Source organism: Labrus mixtus, chromosome 19 (assembly GCF_963584025.1).
Source record: "Labrus mixtus chromosome 19, fLabMix1.1, whole genome shotgun sequence".
Lineage (NCBI taxonomy): Eukaryota > Metazoa > Chordata > Actinopteri > Labriformes > Labridae > Labrus > Labrus mixtus.
This window is the reverse complement of record NC_083630.1, coordinates 21,239,916-21,256,842: the sequence shown is the minus strand read 5'-3', so window position 1 is coordinate 21,256,842 and position 16,927 is coordinate 21,239,916. Positions and strand designations below refer to the sequence as shown.

General features: G+C 42.7%; 1 protein-coding gene across 1 annotated transcript; it reads left to right on the top strand.

Moving 5' to 3' along the window:
• Positions 1-1,472: 1,472 nt before the first annotated feature.
• Positions 1,473-16,132, top strand: LOC132994663 (serine/threonine-protein kinase H1-like). The gene is made up of 3 exons (XM_061065150.1): positions 1,473-1,738; positions 3,162-3,882; positions 15,884-16,132. Exons 1-3 carry the CDS (start codon positions 1,473-1,475, stop codon positions 16,130-16,132), a joined length of 1,236 nt encoding a protein of 411 aa, XP_060921133.1.
• The last annotated feature ends 795 nt before the right edge of the window (positions 16,133-16,927 follow it).

Here is a 16,927-nt window from a genome sequence, read left to right as displayed (position 1 = left end):
GGTTAAGCTCTTTTAAACAATGTGCAGTGCGGAGGCAGGCAGTGAGAGGAGGATGTATGTTTTTATGTTTTTTTTTCTTCCCCCTCCCCCGTTCCGTAAAAGATTATGGACACATGATGACAGCAGCACAACATAATGCAGAAAAGGGAAGGGAGAAAAAAAAAAAGGTAGCTTAGCGCTGGTCACAGGCTTGACAGGAACGCTGTATGACATGCTGGGCTCAACAATGCAAACAATACAATGAACATGTTATTCCCTGTCACCGTCGGACATAATCTGCTGTGAAAGAAGACATTAATTCAATTACATTTGGCAGTATCATTGACCGTAAATCAAAAAAGTGGACAGAGGCACAATGATATCACCCACTGGCTTAAGGACTTTTGATTAAAGCCTGGAGTTTGACATTTCAGTCAGAGTCACCTTGTTTTTGGAAACAATTTTAGCTGGACTGTTAGTGACTGTTTTTCAAAGTTACAAAGTCAAACAGTCTCCTACAATTTGGAAAATTCATTAATTAGGTAAATAACAAGGTACAAAAACAAGTCATGTATGGTGAGCACAATTGGTCAAATCTGGGAATTTTTAACATCCATGTCCATAGGAGTTGACTCGCTGTTGGGGCCAGCCCCTGGTGGCAACTTGCGGAACTGCAGTTTATTTTTGGCACTTCTACATTGGCCTCATTTCCACTCCCGTTTGCATTTGTTTAGAATAATTATTGCAGCAGCAGAACATAGTTTGTGTTCGGCGTCCAGGCTCTGAACTCATCACTCCTCACTGTTTTATTTTACATGCAGAAGTTAGAGGAGCGATGAGATGGTATCTTAATCCCCCCTCCAAGTTGGAGCCTACAGGTGGATGCTTGGGTGGGGGTTGGGGCTGAGCAAGAGTGCAGTACTGGTGCAGGTCGGCAGAGCTGGCAATAAAATGCAGAGGGGGAGACCGGAAATCTTGTAGCTTCAATAGCCCGCCAATTAGAAGGAGGTGTTATCAGGTGATTGTGGATAATGATGCCGGGTGTGAAATCAGTGCAGCTTGAGTTGTCTGACTGAACTAGCTCATAGGTGTTGCCTTATTTTTTTGGCCAAAGTGATTCCATTGGAGAAATGTCACATTGCACAAAGAAAAGTTTTTAAGTTTTGTGGTTTGACTGACGCTGCTCTTCCTTCTGTTTAGTTCTTCACACTGTAACTGTTATGGTAATGGTGCGACTGTAAGACAGGTGACAATGGCTTCAAGAAGTTTCTGTATACATGACACTTGTATCACACAAGTGAGTGGGACTGTGAGCTCACACACCTGCCGACCTCCCACCTGTTGGGTAGGTGGGATCTCCTGTTGCTGTTCACACACCTCAGTCAGCACTGAATGCAGCGGCAGAAAAATAAGGCTTGCGTGCGTATCTCAAGGCTACTGTCAGTCGATGTAACATAGTTTTCTCTGTGGCGATGGCTCGTTGCGTTTAAGTAATGGGCTGTGGAACCAGTAAGGCCCTGCCGGGGGCCTCCAAGAAGGGCTACGTCAGTGTAGTGCAATCGCTCGTCGCCTTTAGTAAAGCTCGGGATGGAAATGACGAGCCGAAGAAGCGCGCACGGGGAACATGGTTTTCGTCCTCCAGCGTTAAGAATCCTCCTGTACAAGCGCCAATCAGCCAACAACAGGAGCTCAAAGATGGACGACAGCAGCACAAAGTTGCCAAGTATAAGGACAAGTTTGACCCCCGAGTGACTGCAAGGTAAATATTAATACTCTGGATTCAAGGAGGACATCTATTCACAGAACACAACAGGTTTGGAGCTCATGTTAGAGGGGAAATGGAAAATTTAGATATTAGTCTATTAAATGCCATAGAGTCTAGTCATGCAGGGTTATAAAGCTTATTTTTGTAGATAAACTGTGGATAAATTGTCCTTTGTGCCAACCTTAATTATGTTGAAATGTGACCTTTAACTGCCAAAAACAAATGAAATAGGATCATTATTTTTTTTTTTAATTCAATAAAATCATGTTGGTGTTTTCATACTTTATGAGTGACCTTCAATTTCAAACCACATGTATTCGTAATAACCAGCTGCTCTGTAAACAAGAGATAGGATCTTATTAGCCATTTTAGAACATTTATTCATAGCTGGATTATGTTTGCATCAATACACAAAGTGAAAAGGCTTTCCCAGTTCTCTTGGGAGCCTTTTTAATGTCACCAGGTTTTTATTTTATTTTACTCAGCCAAGCAACACCAGCCTCCGGGCACAACTAATTTGCAGTAACAGAAGACATCTGAGAGGTCTCGGCCTAAGACTGGGTTCCTGTGCAAAGAATAGTAGTCTTTAATGAAAATGCACAGACAAAAAAATTGCAGTGTTGAATCATGTTGTGAAGGGAAATCAGAAATTTTAAGTCATTTTTTTTGGGGGGGGGACATTTCTGTCAAATGTCTGCGAATCTAGTAATTAACTAAAAGAAAGTGTATCTTAAAACCGTTTTCAGCCAAAAACAAATGCACTACTAATTGCAGGATTTCTATCCAGCTAATTTCTAACAACTGCATGTGTTGCACAAAGAGAAAACTAAATAAAGTGCTGGATAACTGAGGCTGCTCTGTAATCAACTGATATTATCTGATCAGCTTGTTTTTTCTGTTTGTTTTTTTTACATTTATTCGTAACTGGATTATTTGCATGGTGACACAAGGTGAAAAGACTGATTAGGAACATTTGCAGTTCTCATGGGAGTCTTTTAATGTCACCAAATCTTTTCATTCTTCTCGGCTTGCAAATCCCAACCTTGATGCAAAACAAATCGCCTGCAGTAACAGGAGATATTCATTTTTAACGACCTAGGCCTCAGACTTTCTTCCTGTACTTGTTGGATGAAAAATAGATATACAACCAAAGTAAGTGGTGTCTTTATGGGGGAGCCGTTCCTCTTTGCATAAGAAGAATGGCTTTGTTGAGCAGTGATCCAAGGCAGAATCATTGTATATGCATGTATATATGAATGTCCCTGGCTGACTTTGCTGCGGCAGGATATACGGTATGCAGATATCTCCCCATACATCACATGTGCAGCTGCATTGAGAGACACTGAGTGCTCTGCAACAGTGTATCATGGGATAGTTATGTTGTAATGACTCATCATTCCCCCCTCCGCCCCGTCAGATACGACATCAAGGCTCTGATCGGTCGAGGAAGCTTCAGCCGCGTGGTGCGCGTGGAGCATAGGGCCACTCGCCAGCCCTTCGCCATAAAAATGATGGAGGTGGAGGCCCCAGAAGGCCGTGAGGTGTGCGCCTCGGAGCTGGCCGTGCTGCAGAGAGTGAGCCACTCCAATGTGATTCAGCTGATCGAGGTGTTTCAGTTTCCTCAGAGGGTTTACATGGTGCTGGAGCTCGCTACCGGAGGGGAGCTCCTGGAGCGAGTCGTCAGCAGGGGCCACTTCACCGAGAGGGACGCCACCCAGGCGCTGCGAATGGTGCTGGCCGGGGTGGGATACCTGCACAATTTAGGGGTCACCCACAGAGATTTGAAGCCGGAAAATATTCTGTACTATCACCCCGGGGCCGACTCCAGGCTGCTGGTGACGGACTTTGGATTGGCATCTTTTGGCAACTCTAAGTCTGAGGATCCGGGCCTGGACAGAAGAGATGATGGAGCTCATACAAGTGCTGATAAGACTTGGTCCCTCAGAACCACCTGTGGAACCCCTGAGTACATGGCCCCTGAAGTTTTGCTGAGGAAACCCTATACCTGTGCTGTGGACATGTGGGCCCTGGGGGTTATCGCCTACATTGTCCTGAGTGGATCCATGCCGTTTGAGGACGACAGTCGCACGCGGCTCTACAGGTCCATTGTGAGAGGGAAGTACAGCTTCCATGGAGAGGTACCCCTTTCCTGTTTTTCTTTACCAATTAGAGTTAAGATGTATTCCTTTATACAGACTTCAAGTTTGACACCAGAGTAAAGGTAACAGGGCAACCCACGAGCGCATCGACTCTAGAGAGGAGGGGGCAGGGGGGAGACAGCTCCCTTCAATGTTTTGAATTTTGGACTGCTGTACCCATTTTAAAAGTTACATGTCAGAGTTACATATTGCTCCCTTAAGTCTTTAATTTAGAATGAACCATAGCAGAACACGTTCCACAATACTCTTCTATAATGAACTGTTGGTGCAAATATAGCTTCCAGGTGAAGCTTTCCAAAGATTACTCAGGAAGGAAATAAAGCAGTTTGCATCCTAACGTCCAAAGCGTTCCCTCAATGGAATCTCTCTTGACCTGGTTGAGTCACATGACTAACCAGCCAATGGATAACAATAATGAAATGCACCAAAATGAACAGGTAGGAAACATAGATGTAGCTGCAAAAGTTTGAGCAGTACATGACATTTTTTTTTTCTTTCTAGCTAATAAAAGTTCCAGAAGTAAAGTATAGTTTTGTTGACAGCTCAGTTTCCTTTGGAGAAACATGCATATTGGATGATTTTGTTCCACAAGATTTATATCCAGTGCCAATGTGTTGTGTATATGTAGCGGTGTAAACACTAGGGGTGAGGAGTCTGTGCTGATGGATGAGCTTGTTATGCAGGTATGGGAAAAGAAGCAGGTCGAGCTCGTGTTGGAAATCAGTAGACAGGTGTAAGGTACCACAGTGTTATGGGGTAAGAGTCGGCTAACATGCAAACAGGCGGCAAGACGTGAAATCCAAGAATAAGTGTCCATCACTGTAATGACATTGCATTGTTATTCGACGTATTCACAATCTCATTGGATGAGTGGAAAGAACATACTTGTGAGCTGAAAAAAGAGTAAGAAGCACCTGCATTACTTGCACAAAGATTTCACTGTCTGCACCAGTCGCATGACACACACATCATCAGCCCTGTCCACTCACTCATGGTGGATTCTCCTCAATATTTCCTGCTGCTTTCACACACCCACTCACATGCCCTCACCCATATATTTCAACAGGGGGCTTGGAGGAACAAGTTTTGGGGGAATTATTCGACTGACTGCGTTCACACATTTGACTTGTCCCCAAAATTATTGTAAAAACACCATGAGTAGATATTTAAATACTAGGCAAGAAAAGCTCATGCAAATGGATCCATACTAAAAAAGTTTCTAATAGAAAAGTTGTCTCCCTCTCAATACTTAGTTTTATTCATAACATAGACTTGACCCTTGCCTCAAGTGGTCGGTTTGACACTGTTCAGACAGACCTCAAATTCCCACCGCTGTGCTGCCTGTCGTGCAGTCAAAATTTAAACTTATTGTGTAACCAGAGAGTCAGGGACAAGGGAAATATGGTATATTTTTGCTTCCAGCTTAAAAAGAAAAAAAAACAATTTCAGTAACTATCATCTGCCTTTTCTATTTCGACACTCAGACTTCTCCCCAGAACACAATCACATGCGTGCTTTTGTGCATTATTTAAAACTAGTACCACATCCATGCACAAAGCGCTGCTACATCTTCTCACTGCACGGAAAAAAAACATCTCCCCCTTCATCGTTCTTATTAGAAGTGCCACAAATAGCTGCATAATTCAATCTTTTTGTACTGGAATAAGTAAAATAACAATTCGACAGAGCGTGCAGCAGTGAAGGTGTGTAAACAAGGCGATGTTATTTTTCCCTCCATCTCTTCTGCTGCGTTGTAAAGCACATGAATGGATCTGTGAAAGTTTGTTGTTGCATTTCGAGTTCGGCTCTTTCAGAAAGCTTGGAAATGTGGAAAAAAAATGCGTCCCAGCGTGTCGTACCCCCCCCCCCCCCTCCCTTTCCTCTGTCATACAACTGAAGAAGTGGGTATTTTTAACAGCCTGTTCTGTCAAGCTCAGTGGTGAGTTCGGACGTGTTCTTTCACGCTGATTAAACCCAAGGCTGGATTATTCACTGGGCTTTAAGCCTGGCCTCCCCCGATTCTCAGGGATGCAGTCTGACATTTTAGTCTGGCATATACGAGAAGCTCCTTTGTATAGGCCCGGGACTATTATCCCTGTGTTTACCGCTGCACTGACCACCAACTGAACAATCGTGCAAAAAAAAAAAAAAAAAAAAAAAACCTTCTAAAATGTATGCAAGAGGCTTATTACACGTTTTTCACGGTGGCTTTTGACGCGGCTCGTATGTAGGCCACACTGGTGGATGAAAATCCTTGGAAAGAAAGATGAATCCAAATTATGTACGACTGTTTGCAGAAAACAACTGAAGTGGTATAAGAGGGTGTGCTCCCTTCATGGTTGACAGAATGGCTGAAAGTAGGTGTACCAAATGTTTTATTTGAATAAATCATTTTGATTAAAAGGTGCATTTCAGAGCAACTAGTCTTTGCTTGAAAAGAACAGAATCATTGAGATAAATGATTTGTGCCTTTCTAAAGCTATAGTCACAGAAACAGTCTGTTCCGAGCAGGGCTTAAATAGAGGGGTTTATAGGCATGATCAAATACAGGATCAGAGTGGATTTTTGGTAAGAAACTTCACAGACATGATTTGGGGAGCTCTGAGCACTCAGCGCGTCTATGTCATTGTCAGACGATAGCAAATGGATTTCAAGATCGAGCCATGTCAAACAGCAATCGAATGTCTTCTAATGAGTCTCAGTTCCAAAGTTCTGATGAGTCAGCAATATGCTGTTTTTAGTAATTAGGTAATAACAGACTGTGGGGCTGAAAGGCCAAATAAGCCTAATTGTCCATTACGACGATTCAGCACAATCTGTCTGAAAACTCAGTACATTACCCATGACTCATTAAGTCAGTGTGGTTCACAAGGTTTGTCTACCGGGACCCCATTAGGGGTCTGAGGTGGCGCTGTGAGACTGCTACTCTTAGATCATTTTCAATGTCCAGCTTTGATTTGTTCTGTGTTGGAAGGTAGGTGGGAAAGAGTGTGGCCATCTTCATTACCCACTGGTGAAGCCGAGGGCGAGACATGACTCGTCATATTTTCTTGTCTTTGTTTTAGTAGTTGTGACCCTCCGGTGTAGATTCATTGTCAGCCTAAAGTTTACCTAGAAGTCCTCTCACAATATTTACATTGCTTTGCTGGCAGTGCAAAACGGTGTGCACTGCCAGCAAAGCAATGGCAGTGCCCCCCCTAGTTAAAATTGTACGAATAACCTACTGACCGCTTGTAGCATCTTTCAGCTCGCTGACATGCAGCAAAGACATCAATCTGTACATTTATACGATGACAATATAAAGACATCAGACGTGCCTGAGTAGCAGTTCAGGACTTGATGGATCAGCCATCAATCTCATTTCCATGTTGACAAGACACTTATTGTCTGTCACTTGCAAGTATCCACCCCCTCTGATAGACTGACAACACACACACACAGACACACACACACGCACAGTTTGATAGATAATAATGTTGTAATGTGTGACGAAGGCTCACAAGTATCACCCAGATGTGGACCTCTGTCACCACGAGGGTTCTTCATGTCACTCAGAAGGGTGCTTCTCTTCGGAGCGGGAACGGCTTGAGCAGCCTGAGCAATTCCCTCCACATATTAAACTCCACTTGAAGAGTTTTATTTGAAATGAGCTGTCCACCGACTGAACAAAGTGACAGGAAGACCAGAAGAATGTGCCAGATGCTTTTTCATAATAATGCGGAATCGAGGAGACAGACTGGCTGTCTGTGAAAAAGCAGAAATGTATTTAAAGCCTGTTCTCGCTGCAGAGTCGTCACATGCAGCAGCTTGGTCAGCGGTCGAACACTTTGAAGCCCCCTCCCTTTTTGATGCTTTCCTCAAGCTTAATGTTGTGATGTGATGTGAGTACAGTATGGGAAGAACAAAAGTCAACTTTTCTACATACACATGTACAGGACAGGAAAAAGAAAAAAAGCTAAGGTTTGTCCAAAAGGGCTCTGAAATGAACCGAAACATCTGGAGAAACAACAACAGTGGACCAGCTAACCTCCGTTTTGGTAGTGGAGTGGTCTCTTAAGTGGTTACAGGAACACTTGTGCGGGAGAGGTTAAGGTGGAAAGGAAAGAAAAAGATAGGAAAACACCTTTCCAACTGAACCTCTCCCACTGATTCCAGGTAGTTAGCGTGAGGCGCCAGTAGGTTAGCGGTTGGGTAGCGCTCCATGTACGGAGGCTGCAGTCATCGAGGCGGGCGGCACAGGTTCGGGTCCGGCCTTTGACCCCTTTCCCGCGTGTCATCCCTCTATCTCTCTTTTTTTTCCATGATTTCCGATGCTGTCCACTTTGCTGTCTCTCTAATGGAGGCATAAAAGGCCCAAAAATAAATCCTGCTCGTTTCTTCTTGAAAGATTTTTTGTATTGCATTGAGTGTCTCCCTAACTACGCCTAACACCTGTGAACATGGAAATATGATTCTGGTAAAAGCGTATTTTTCAACCTTTAACTAACTCATACTCAGAAGAGAGAAAACAATTTGGATCAAGCTTAGAAAATGGATCATTAGGATGTGCCTCCCTAGGCTTATGTATATAGACAGCAGACTGAGACTTCCAGGCTTTAATTACATTAGCCACAGTAGACATTTACGTAGACTGATATTTAACAAAATTGAAATTCCAGATGGACCTCAGGTTTTTTTTTTTTGTCACTTTGTTACTTAGCAACTCAAGGCTTCCGTATATAGCTCATAAACTTGTGACAAAATGTTATATAGCCGTATGTAATCCTATGCTGTAAACTAATTTATCGTTTTCTGCTGTTCATGAAAAACAGATCTAAATGCTGAAAGCAGGTATAAAGAATTTGGATGACCTCTTTCCTTATTCATAGTTTCACCGAGTGCTTTAAAAGTTTTTTTGCCTTCTCTCCTATGCAAATTTATACTCAGGGGCAGCAATTACAAAATCCTTCTTCCAAAGGTATCGCTAACCTTTCCTGTTTATTGAAGCAGAATACTAACATGCAGTGGATCTGTGTGTGTGTGTGGGTCTGTCTGTGTGTGTGGGTGGGCTGGGGGTTTTACATTGAGGCGAGAAAACGCAAACAACCTCCAGTACCTGCCCACAAACTAGATTCTTTTGTTTACCCATAATCCCCCACCAACTCCTTCCCTATAGCAACACACACACACACACACACACAACACAACATACATACGTTTCCCCACAAACAGCCTCTGGCCTTAAGACCTGTAGTGCAGACTCACACTGATGCATTTGCTCAACACTAAAGGGGTGGGGGAGTTGGGGGGGGGGGCTGGGGGATGGATGTCAGGACGGAGGCAAAAGAAAGAAGGACAGGTGGGGGGGAGCGGGTGTAGCCTTGGGGGCCTTTTCGCACCTTATCACTCAATCTGTTAGCTGCACATAGCACGAAGCAGTTTCTCCTCGCACGGAATCAGACCATCTCATCTGGTGTGTGTAAGTGGATTCCTCTCTGTGTGTGTGTGTGTGTGTGTGTGTGTGTGTGTGTGTGTGTGTGTGTGTGTGTGTGTACATGCATGTGTGTCATGTCATGGCAGCTTTGTGTATGTAAAGCACAAATCCTGACCAGCCAGACAGCGAGGTAACCGCCTCTGCATTCTGCTGCTGCTGCTGCTGCTGCTGTTATTGAAGACACACTTCCCTGACCCAGCCCAAACATCTGCATCCCTCAGCAGCAAGGCAGCGTGGGTAAACGGCTGTCCCAGTCTGCCCCCTAGTGAGCGCCAGTGGAACAGAACATCCAGCCTCCACTTCTCCACAGTCTATTGTACATGACAGCCCCATTCCCCTCTGTATCCGGTGTATTGATATTTTGATTAGTGCAGTTTAGCCGAGCCTCTCACCTGAATTAGCAGCAGGCTAACCCTTCCCACATTTGGACTTATTATGATGTGGCATATTTAAAAATCTGGCGCCGTTGCAGAGGACCACGCTGCTGCCAGCCAGATCAGATTTGAGTGAATTGTGAGGTGGGAAGGGGGGGAGAGAGAGAGAGACTTTCATGCGGAGTATAGTTCATTACTCAAAAGTGCATTATCCTCGTGATTGCATTAGCGTGATTCAACCTTCTAGCGTTTTCTTCATTTGTTGCAATTATAGCTCTGTCAGGTGAAGATGTAGCACGCCGCAACAAACACAGTCAGCAAGTCTTCTTATTCAGCCCTAACAAGATGTTGCTCAATAAGTCAAGCCCTGTAGGTTTCTCTACTGCTCATGCCATATCTGCACTCCACTTGTCTCTCTCCCTCTTTTCCCTTCTTCTTGGCTGGCTCAACAGTGATGTATAACACCGGCTCTCGCCTCCTTCCTCCAAACACAATAAAGCCCTTTGTGTGTTTTTTTTTTTGTTTTTTTTACGTGAAAAATGTTCAGAATAAGGGAAGGAGATAAAGTTCCTGCAAAGATGGATCCATTCCAGGAAAACATGTCCCTTCTTCTTAAGGTGTTGATAGCAGGAAGGAGGGAAACTTTTTGCTACCTCTTCAGAGATTTTTTTTTCTTCATGTACACAGCAAGCAGAGCAGCGGTGCCAGGAAATTGTGATTGGGGTTCTTTTTTCTTTTGTTTTATCTTTTGAGGGAGGGGGTTACATTGTTCATAGCAAGTGCTAGCAAGACAAATTCAATTATTTAGGGATGTATGATTAAAATGCACAGTATACGAGATGCATAATGCAAACATATGTAAGCCTTTATGAACGACAAAATAAAATGTGTTTAAAAAAAGAAAGTATAAAGCAACAATTACCATTAACATCCTAAATATTGTCACTTCCAAAAATCCTGGGATTCAGAAGAAAATATTCTGAGCACAAACAACTGTAGACCTGGCCAGAGTTACATACAAAATGCAGCAGCCGTGAGATTTAAAACAGTCATTAAAGGCTTTATATGCAATTTGTTTGATCCAGCAGAGGTCAAGGTCAAGGTCAAAGTTTCTTTATTCGTCTCCCTGTTCTAGGGAGAAATCTGTCTAGGATGCTGGGAAATTACTGCATGGACAATACATCGAAAACAACATAAAAACAGTAATTACAAATGTGCAAAAAACATTTGGCTTCTCCGTGCTACAGTTCACCCAAGCGTCTGCTTACGTATCCACACACACACACACACACACACACACACACACACACACACACACACACTCACTCCTACAGTCACAGGCGCATGTACATGCACACTGTGCACATGTACACATGTACACATGCCACTCCAGACAGTTTCATACATACATACATGTCTACAGTTATTGGTACATTGGGGGCCTCCTGGTTTTCCGTTCATCCTCTATTTTTTGCTCATTAATGAGCTTTACTGAAAAAGGGACTAGTGAGTTTTTGAAGCGGTTGTGTTTGCACAGAGGAACCCTGTACCTTCTCCCTGAGTTCAACAAAACATATTCAGAGTGCAATACATGGGAAGTGTCTGATAAAATGCCCTTGGCCTGTGTGATTGTGGCCTGCTCAAAAAGATCCTGGGGGGTGAGAGGGGCACACATTCCCATGATCTTGCCTGCTGTCTTAACCAGGCTGAGGATCTGAGCTTTAGATTTTACTGTTAAAACACCAAACCAGCTGGTGATGCCATACCGTAAAATGGACTCTATTGTTGCTCTGTAAGAGATGTACATAATGTTTTTACATACACCAAACACTCTTAGTCTCCCTTGAGGACCAGCATGAAACCAAAACAACTTGCGCTGCATTGTTGTGTTAGCATGCTAATGCTGGCGATCTTTATTATGCTCGTATCTTCACACTGCATGTAAATTTACCTGAAATGAGCGTGATCTAGAAACACAGTTAAGCAGTGAGTACAGTATGTTATTCTTCTTTTCTCTAGTCCCTCAATTAAACAACTTTTATACGTGAGGGGAGGAGTCAGCCGGCCGTCCGGGCGATGTAAACAAAGTGAAGATAGGACTCTGAAAACTCTGAAAACATCACAGACAGTGGGACTCGGGTGTTACACCAATTGTAGACAGTCATGACTCACAGAATTATTTTCAGAGGATATACTTGATTTATATTATATTTAAGTGTGAAAAATTGCATATAAAGCCTTTAAGAAGAGATCACATCACTCATATTCTTTCCTCTTTCACTGGCTACCTGTCACGTTAAGAATTTAGTTTTATATAAGATTGTGTTCAAAGAGTTGAATAGCTTTGCCCCGACTTTCCTTTTAGAGCTCATGTCCCCATATCAGCAGCAATGAAAGTATTACAGAGAAAACTGTCTGAAAACAAGATTCAAGGATCCAAAGTGTAGAATAAAAAAACATCCTCCTAAATGCAAAATGCAGGCCGTTTATTTTATACAGAAATATTTAACAAATTCATGCAAATAATTATACAGCACAATAACACATGATTTAAATGAAAATCAACACAAAAAACGTTAAAGATTTAAAAAATACAAATAAAATGCTACTGTTACCATAAAAACACCAATACCAATCTATTACTAGTTAGCAGCTGCCCATCAGCTGTAGCTAACCTTAGCCCGAGGCACACAGCCCTTTACATAAATGGTTTAGTTTTAGCCCATAGCGCTAACTGACAACATTTAGCATCTCTGTTTTTAGACAGTCCTCTTCACCATTCTTCTCACTTTTAATTTGATCCTTTATGTTTAGCATCACACTGTACCTAACAACGCAAACAATTAGCATTCTCATTGCTGTGATTCGCAGTCTGGTTATTGCTGCATAAACATGATCCACTCTCCCAAAATTGTTGCAATTGAAAAGTCAAGCAGTCCATAATTATCTTACATGTTTTTACACTATTATTCAAACTTTTTGTGTTTAACTTGCCAGACAAGAAACTAAATTATACACACGATTTTTTTTTTTTTATGCGGAGCAATCAGACTTATATGAACCAACCAATCAAATCGCAGTGTAGGCTAATAGAAGGAAATGTCAAAAGTCAACACACATTCAACAATATTTAAATAAAACATATTTTTAATGATAAATATAAGCCAGTTTATGTCTCTTTTTGGAGATATTACACTTGTACCTATAAACATTTGTCATTTAATTTATTGTTTTATTAGAATAACTGGGGGAAGGGAGCTAATAGGAGTTTAGGACACTCCCAGTCCCTATCTCGCACTGCTATTGTTCCTACCCAGCAAAGGCATCAACATTTCTTCTACATGGCCAAAACTGTTCAAAAACCTTCACGTCGAGGAAAAGAAGCATCTGCTAGCGGTGGCTGATATCACACGTGTTTTTCATGGCACAGGAATAAGAAGCCTTACTGAATTAACACCAGTGACAAAAAGGAAAACCAGACTTGTTAGCTGTGGGAGCGAAATCAAACACTTCCTCTGCTTCCCAGGAAAAGTGTCACTCTGTGTGCCTCTCAGGTGTGAAATAACAACACAAAGAGAGGAAAGTTTGAGTGAGAAGCATTTCTGACTCGTTCAGTGGGGCAGCTCTGCACACACTCACACAGACACACACACACAGACACACACACTCCTCTCCAGTCAATGCACTGTGAGAATAAGCGAGTCCCTGCTTCTTTGAATTCCTCTCACCGGCAACAGTCTCGCGATTGTCAATTTCATGCTTGATTAATTGTCATTACTCGGCGAGAGACAAAAAAAGGGGGAGAGAGAAATGCATTTCAGGATTAAAATGGAGAGCGAGACCTCCCTAAAGAGTGAGATTTAGTCTGTGCAAGGTTGAGCGAAAAATGAAAGATTCTTTTTTTTTTTTTTAATACACACAGATGTACCAGGCTTTTATTCTCCTCAGCCAGGCACAGATGAGACTATCCAGACTAATTGGTGGGCCACTGCAGAAATAATTTTTGAATCTTAAAAGCCCCTGGATATTAAGCGTGAAATAAATGCATATGTTATATCAAAGTTGAGAGCTGTACTAAAGCTCCTGTGAGTAACTTTCATTTTGTGTAGATCTTTGAGACCACTGTGGATAAAGTTCAATGTTCTGAAGATTTGTATGTTTTTTCTTATTAAAAAAAGATCCTCCTGAGCTCTTTTAAGAGTCAATCTTATCACTAACTGTGAATCATTTCTGTGGAAAACGTAGACAAATGCTGTTTTCTTGGGTGTGCTGTTTATCACCTCGTCCATCACTCATCCTGCTGCAGCAGTTATAGGCAAAACTAACTTAAACCTTACTTACACTAATGGTCTCGTTTAACTTTGTAGGTAAAGTCTCATTTATAACTAGCTAGGAAGTCCTAACAGGACATTTAAGAAGAGAAAAACAAACAACTTGTAGCACTGAAACCAACATGGAAGTGCCAAAAATGCAGTTCCCCATGTGGCCACTTGAGGCTGGCTCCCAAAGTGAGTAAATTCCCATAAAGCCCCATGTTAAAATGAACAACTTTAGATTAAAATCTAGCAGCCCGTCACAAAAATTGCTTTTGGTCTCTTAGTTTATTAGGAAGAGGAATGATCCTAACAGCAGCTAGCTTGCTATAACTTCTCCACTTCAGGAACATGACGTCTTTAATTAAAGTGAAGTTAGGGTGAATTGGGTTAAAAGTTGTAACTGCTAACTTTTTTCCTGTTTCATAGATAGCAGTGAGCATTGACATAAAACACTAGTTGAGATGTCCTGCTGACATGAATGCAATGCTAATGGTGGCTGTGTAGCTTAAGCAAGTGGTATATCATCAGAACTAAGCAACCGCCACTGAAAAAAAAGAATACATATAAAAGATGCACTGAACTCTCACAGCAACAAAAAAAAAAAGTTAACTATGGTGGACAATAAACATCGCATGGCAAGTACATTTGACCAATGGACAATGCTAACGTTGGTTGTAAAAAGCAAAAAAAAAACAGTGTGACTTTTCCGATTATTGGGTTGCACAATGGATTCAGTTATGAACATACAAGTCGAACCACCCCAAATTCAAACCCAATATCAGGAAAGTTTACTGATTGTTGTTAATGACAATTTCAGGGTTTTGGATTAAAACACACCTCTTGTGCTTTTGGATGCTTACTATTATGTAAATTGGACCGCCGCTGTGAAGTAACCTGGATTTTTAGTCGGGGAAGACTCTTCAAAGATCTGTTGTGAGTAAATCTCACAATCTCACATGTAAATCTCTTAATTCCTCTTATTATCAACCTGACTTCACTGAACATTCTGTTGGAAATCTCTAATAAAGGTTATGGTTTCATGTCAGTATCTCCACAGCCAGTTGTCATTTGCCATCCACTTTCATCTGATGCCAAATGAATCTAATTCAGTGTCTGTATCAGTGATATTTTATCTAAAGTAAGACGGAAGCACAAAGGTCATCAATTTCCTGAGGCAGGCCTCTGTAATGTTTTCTCCGTGACAAAGAACCGAAGCCGCCGTGAATAATTTAACGAGTCTGAATCATGCTAATGATTCTGATGTCTCTCCTCTCCCAACGGAAATATGGCGTGGCACATTTCAACGCATTCTTGAATGTCAGCTTGGTTCATGACACGGGTAGAGATCTGCTATTTGAATTAACCAAAAAAAAAAAAAAAAAAAAAGCAAACGATTTCCTGTGAGGCTCATCTGCGGTGCCTTTTTATTGTGAAGCTAAATGCAGGCTAAGAATAAGCGTGCACCCAAATCCCACGCATTCAGCAAGGCCTGTCCTACCTCCCAGGCTTCTTTTTCTCTCAGCCCAGACTTGCTGCTTCCCTTTGCCCAGTGACATTTAGCTTTCCTTTGAGTTTAGTTCTGCCTGTTAGGCCTGTAGAGCGCAGGGATCATAGTTTTATTGCTTTGTTAGAATGAAATCTTGTATCCTGCTTTGAAGAGGCTTTGAATCTTGTCTGAAGACCCTGCTGGAGCTCGGTGGAAGAATGTGGGTCTCTTGAGTGTCTGTGTGTGTGGGCCGGATTGACATCTTCTTTGATGAGTGTTTTTATATTCACTCTGATGGTGTTCACTCTGCTCTTCTGTCTCTACTCCACAGCCGTGGCCCTCGGTGTCCAACCTGGCTAAGGACTTTATCCAGCGCCTGCTGCCGCTCGACCCAGCCACCCGCTTGACGGCTGACCAAGCCATCCGTCACCCTTGGGTGGCCACCATGGCAGCCAGCTCCTCCATGAGGAACCTCCATCGATCCATTTCCCGGAACCTGAGGCAGCGGACGTCCCGCAGCTCCTCCCGGTGCCTGAGCAGCACCGCGGCGAGCTCTGGCAGCTCCAACAAGCTAACGTAACAACAAAAAAAACGGCAGCCAGGCAGGGCATCTGGAATGACTCAGCCTCAGAGAGCCGTGCAGCGACCAGCCAGAGGGCTCCAGGAGCATCATGGCCAGCCAGCTGAAGCACCAGAATCATGAGAGGGCTAATGAGGGGATCCAGCTGCCCCCTAGCAGAGTGTGTGTTGCCGTCACAAAGCCAAAGTGTCTGGGACAGGTGTTGTGACAAAAAATGCTTCCTCTCTTTTTTGGACTTCAGTCAGAACCTCCCCCCCAAGGCTGAGCTCCATCCCCCATTAGTTTGTCGTGGTTGGGTTAAGCTGTTCGTGAATATCACTCAGTTTTAGAGTGCAAGATTATATTGAGACAAAGCTGTCCACCTCCACAAGCCCTCTGGTTATTCACATAGCTCACACTAATGGGTTCAAGGTCTCATTTACATCACCGTGAGTCACCATATTACCTTGCCTGGGAAAAAGGTTTGTTCCAAAAAAACGAGAAACGGAAGGTAACTTTGTAAAGGAGGCTGTGAAAGCTGAGGAAAACTCTGATCTCTTTCTTTGTTTGTTTTTTTAAAAAGAATTTGTACTCCCCACCAACAAAACATAAAAATTCCATTCGTTAACACTTGGAGGCAGGATGGAAAAATAAGCCGTAGTCTTTCCTTTTGTTGTCAGTCCTCCTACACAGTAGCACCCACAGCCCTGTGTAACCACTGAAAGCTCAAACCGCACACTTGTTGACAGGCCTTTATCAAGTTACAATGAAGCTCTGAGATTAAAGAGCCCCTGACTCTCCCACAATCATTATGTA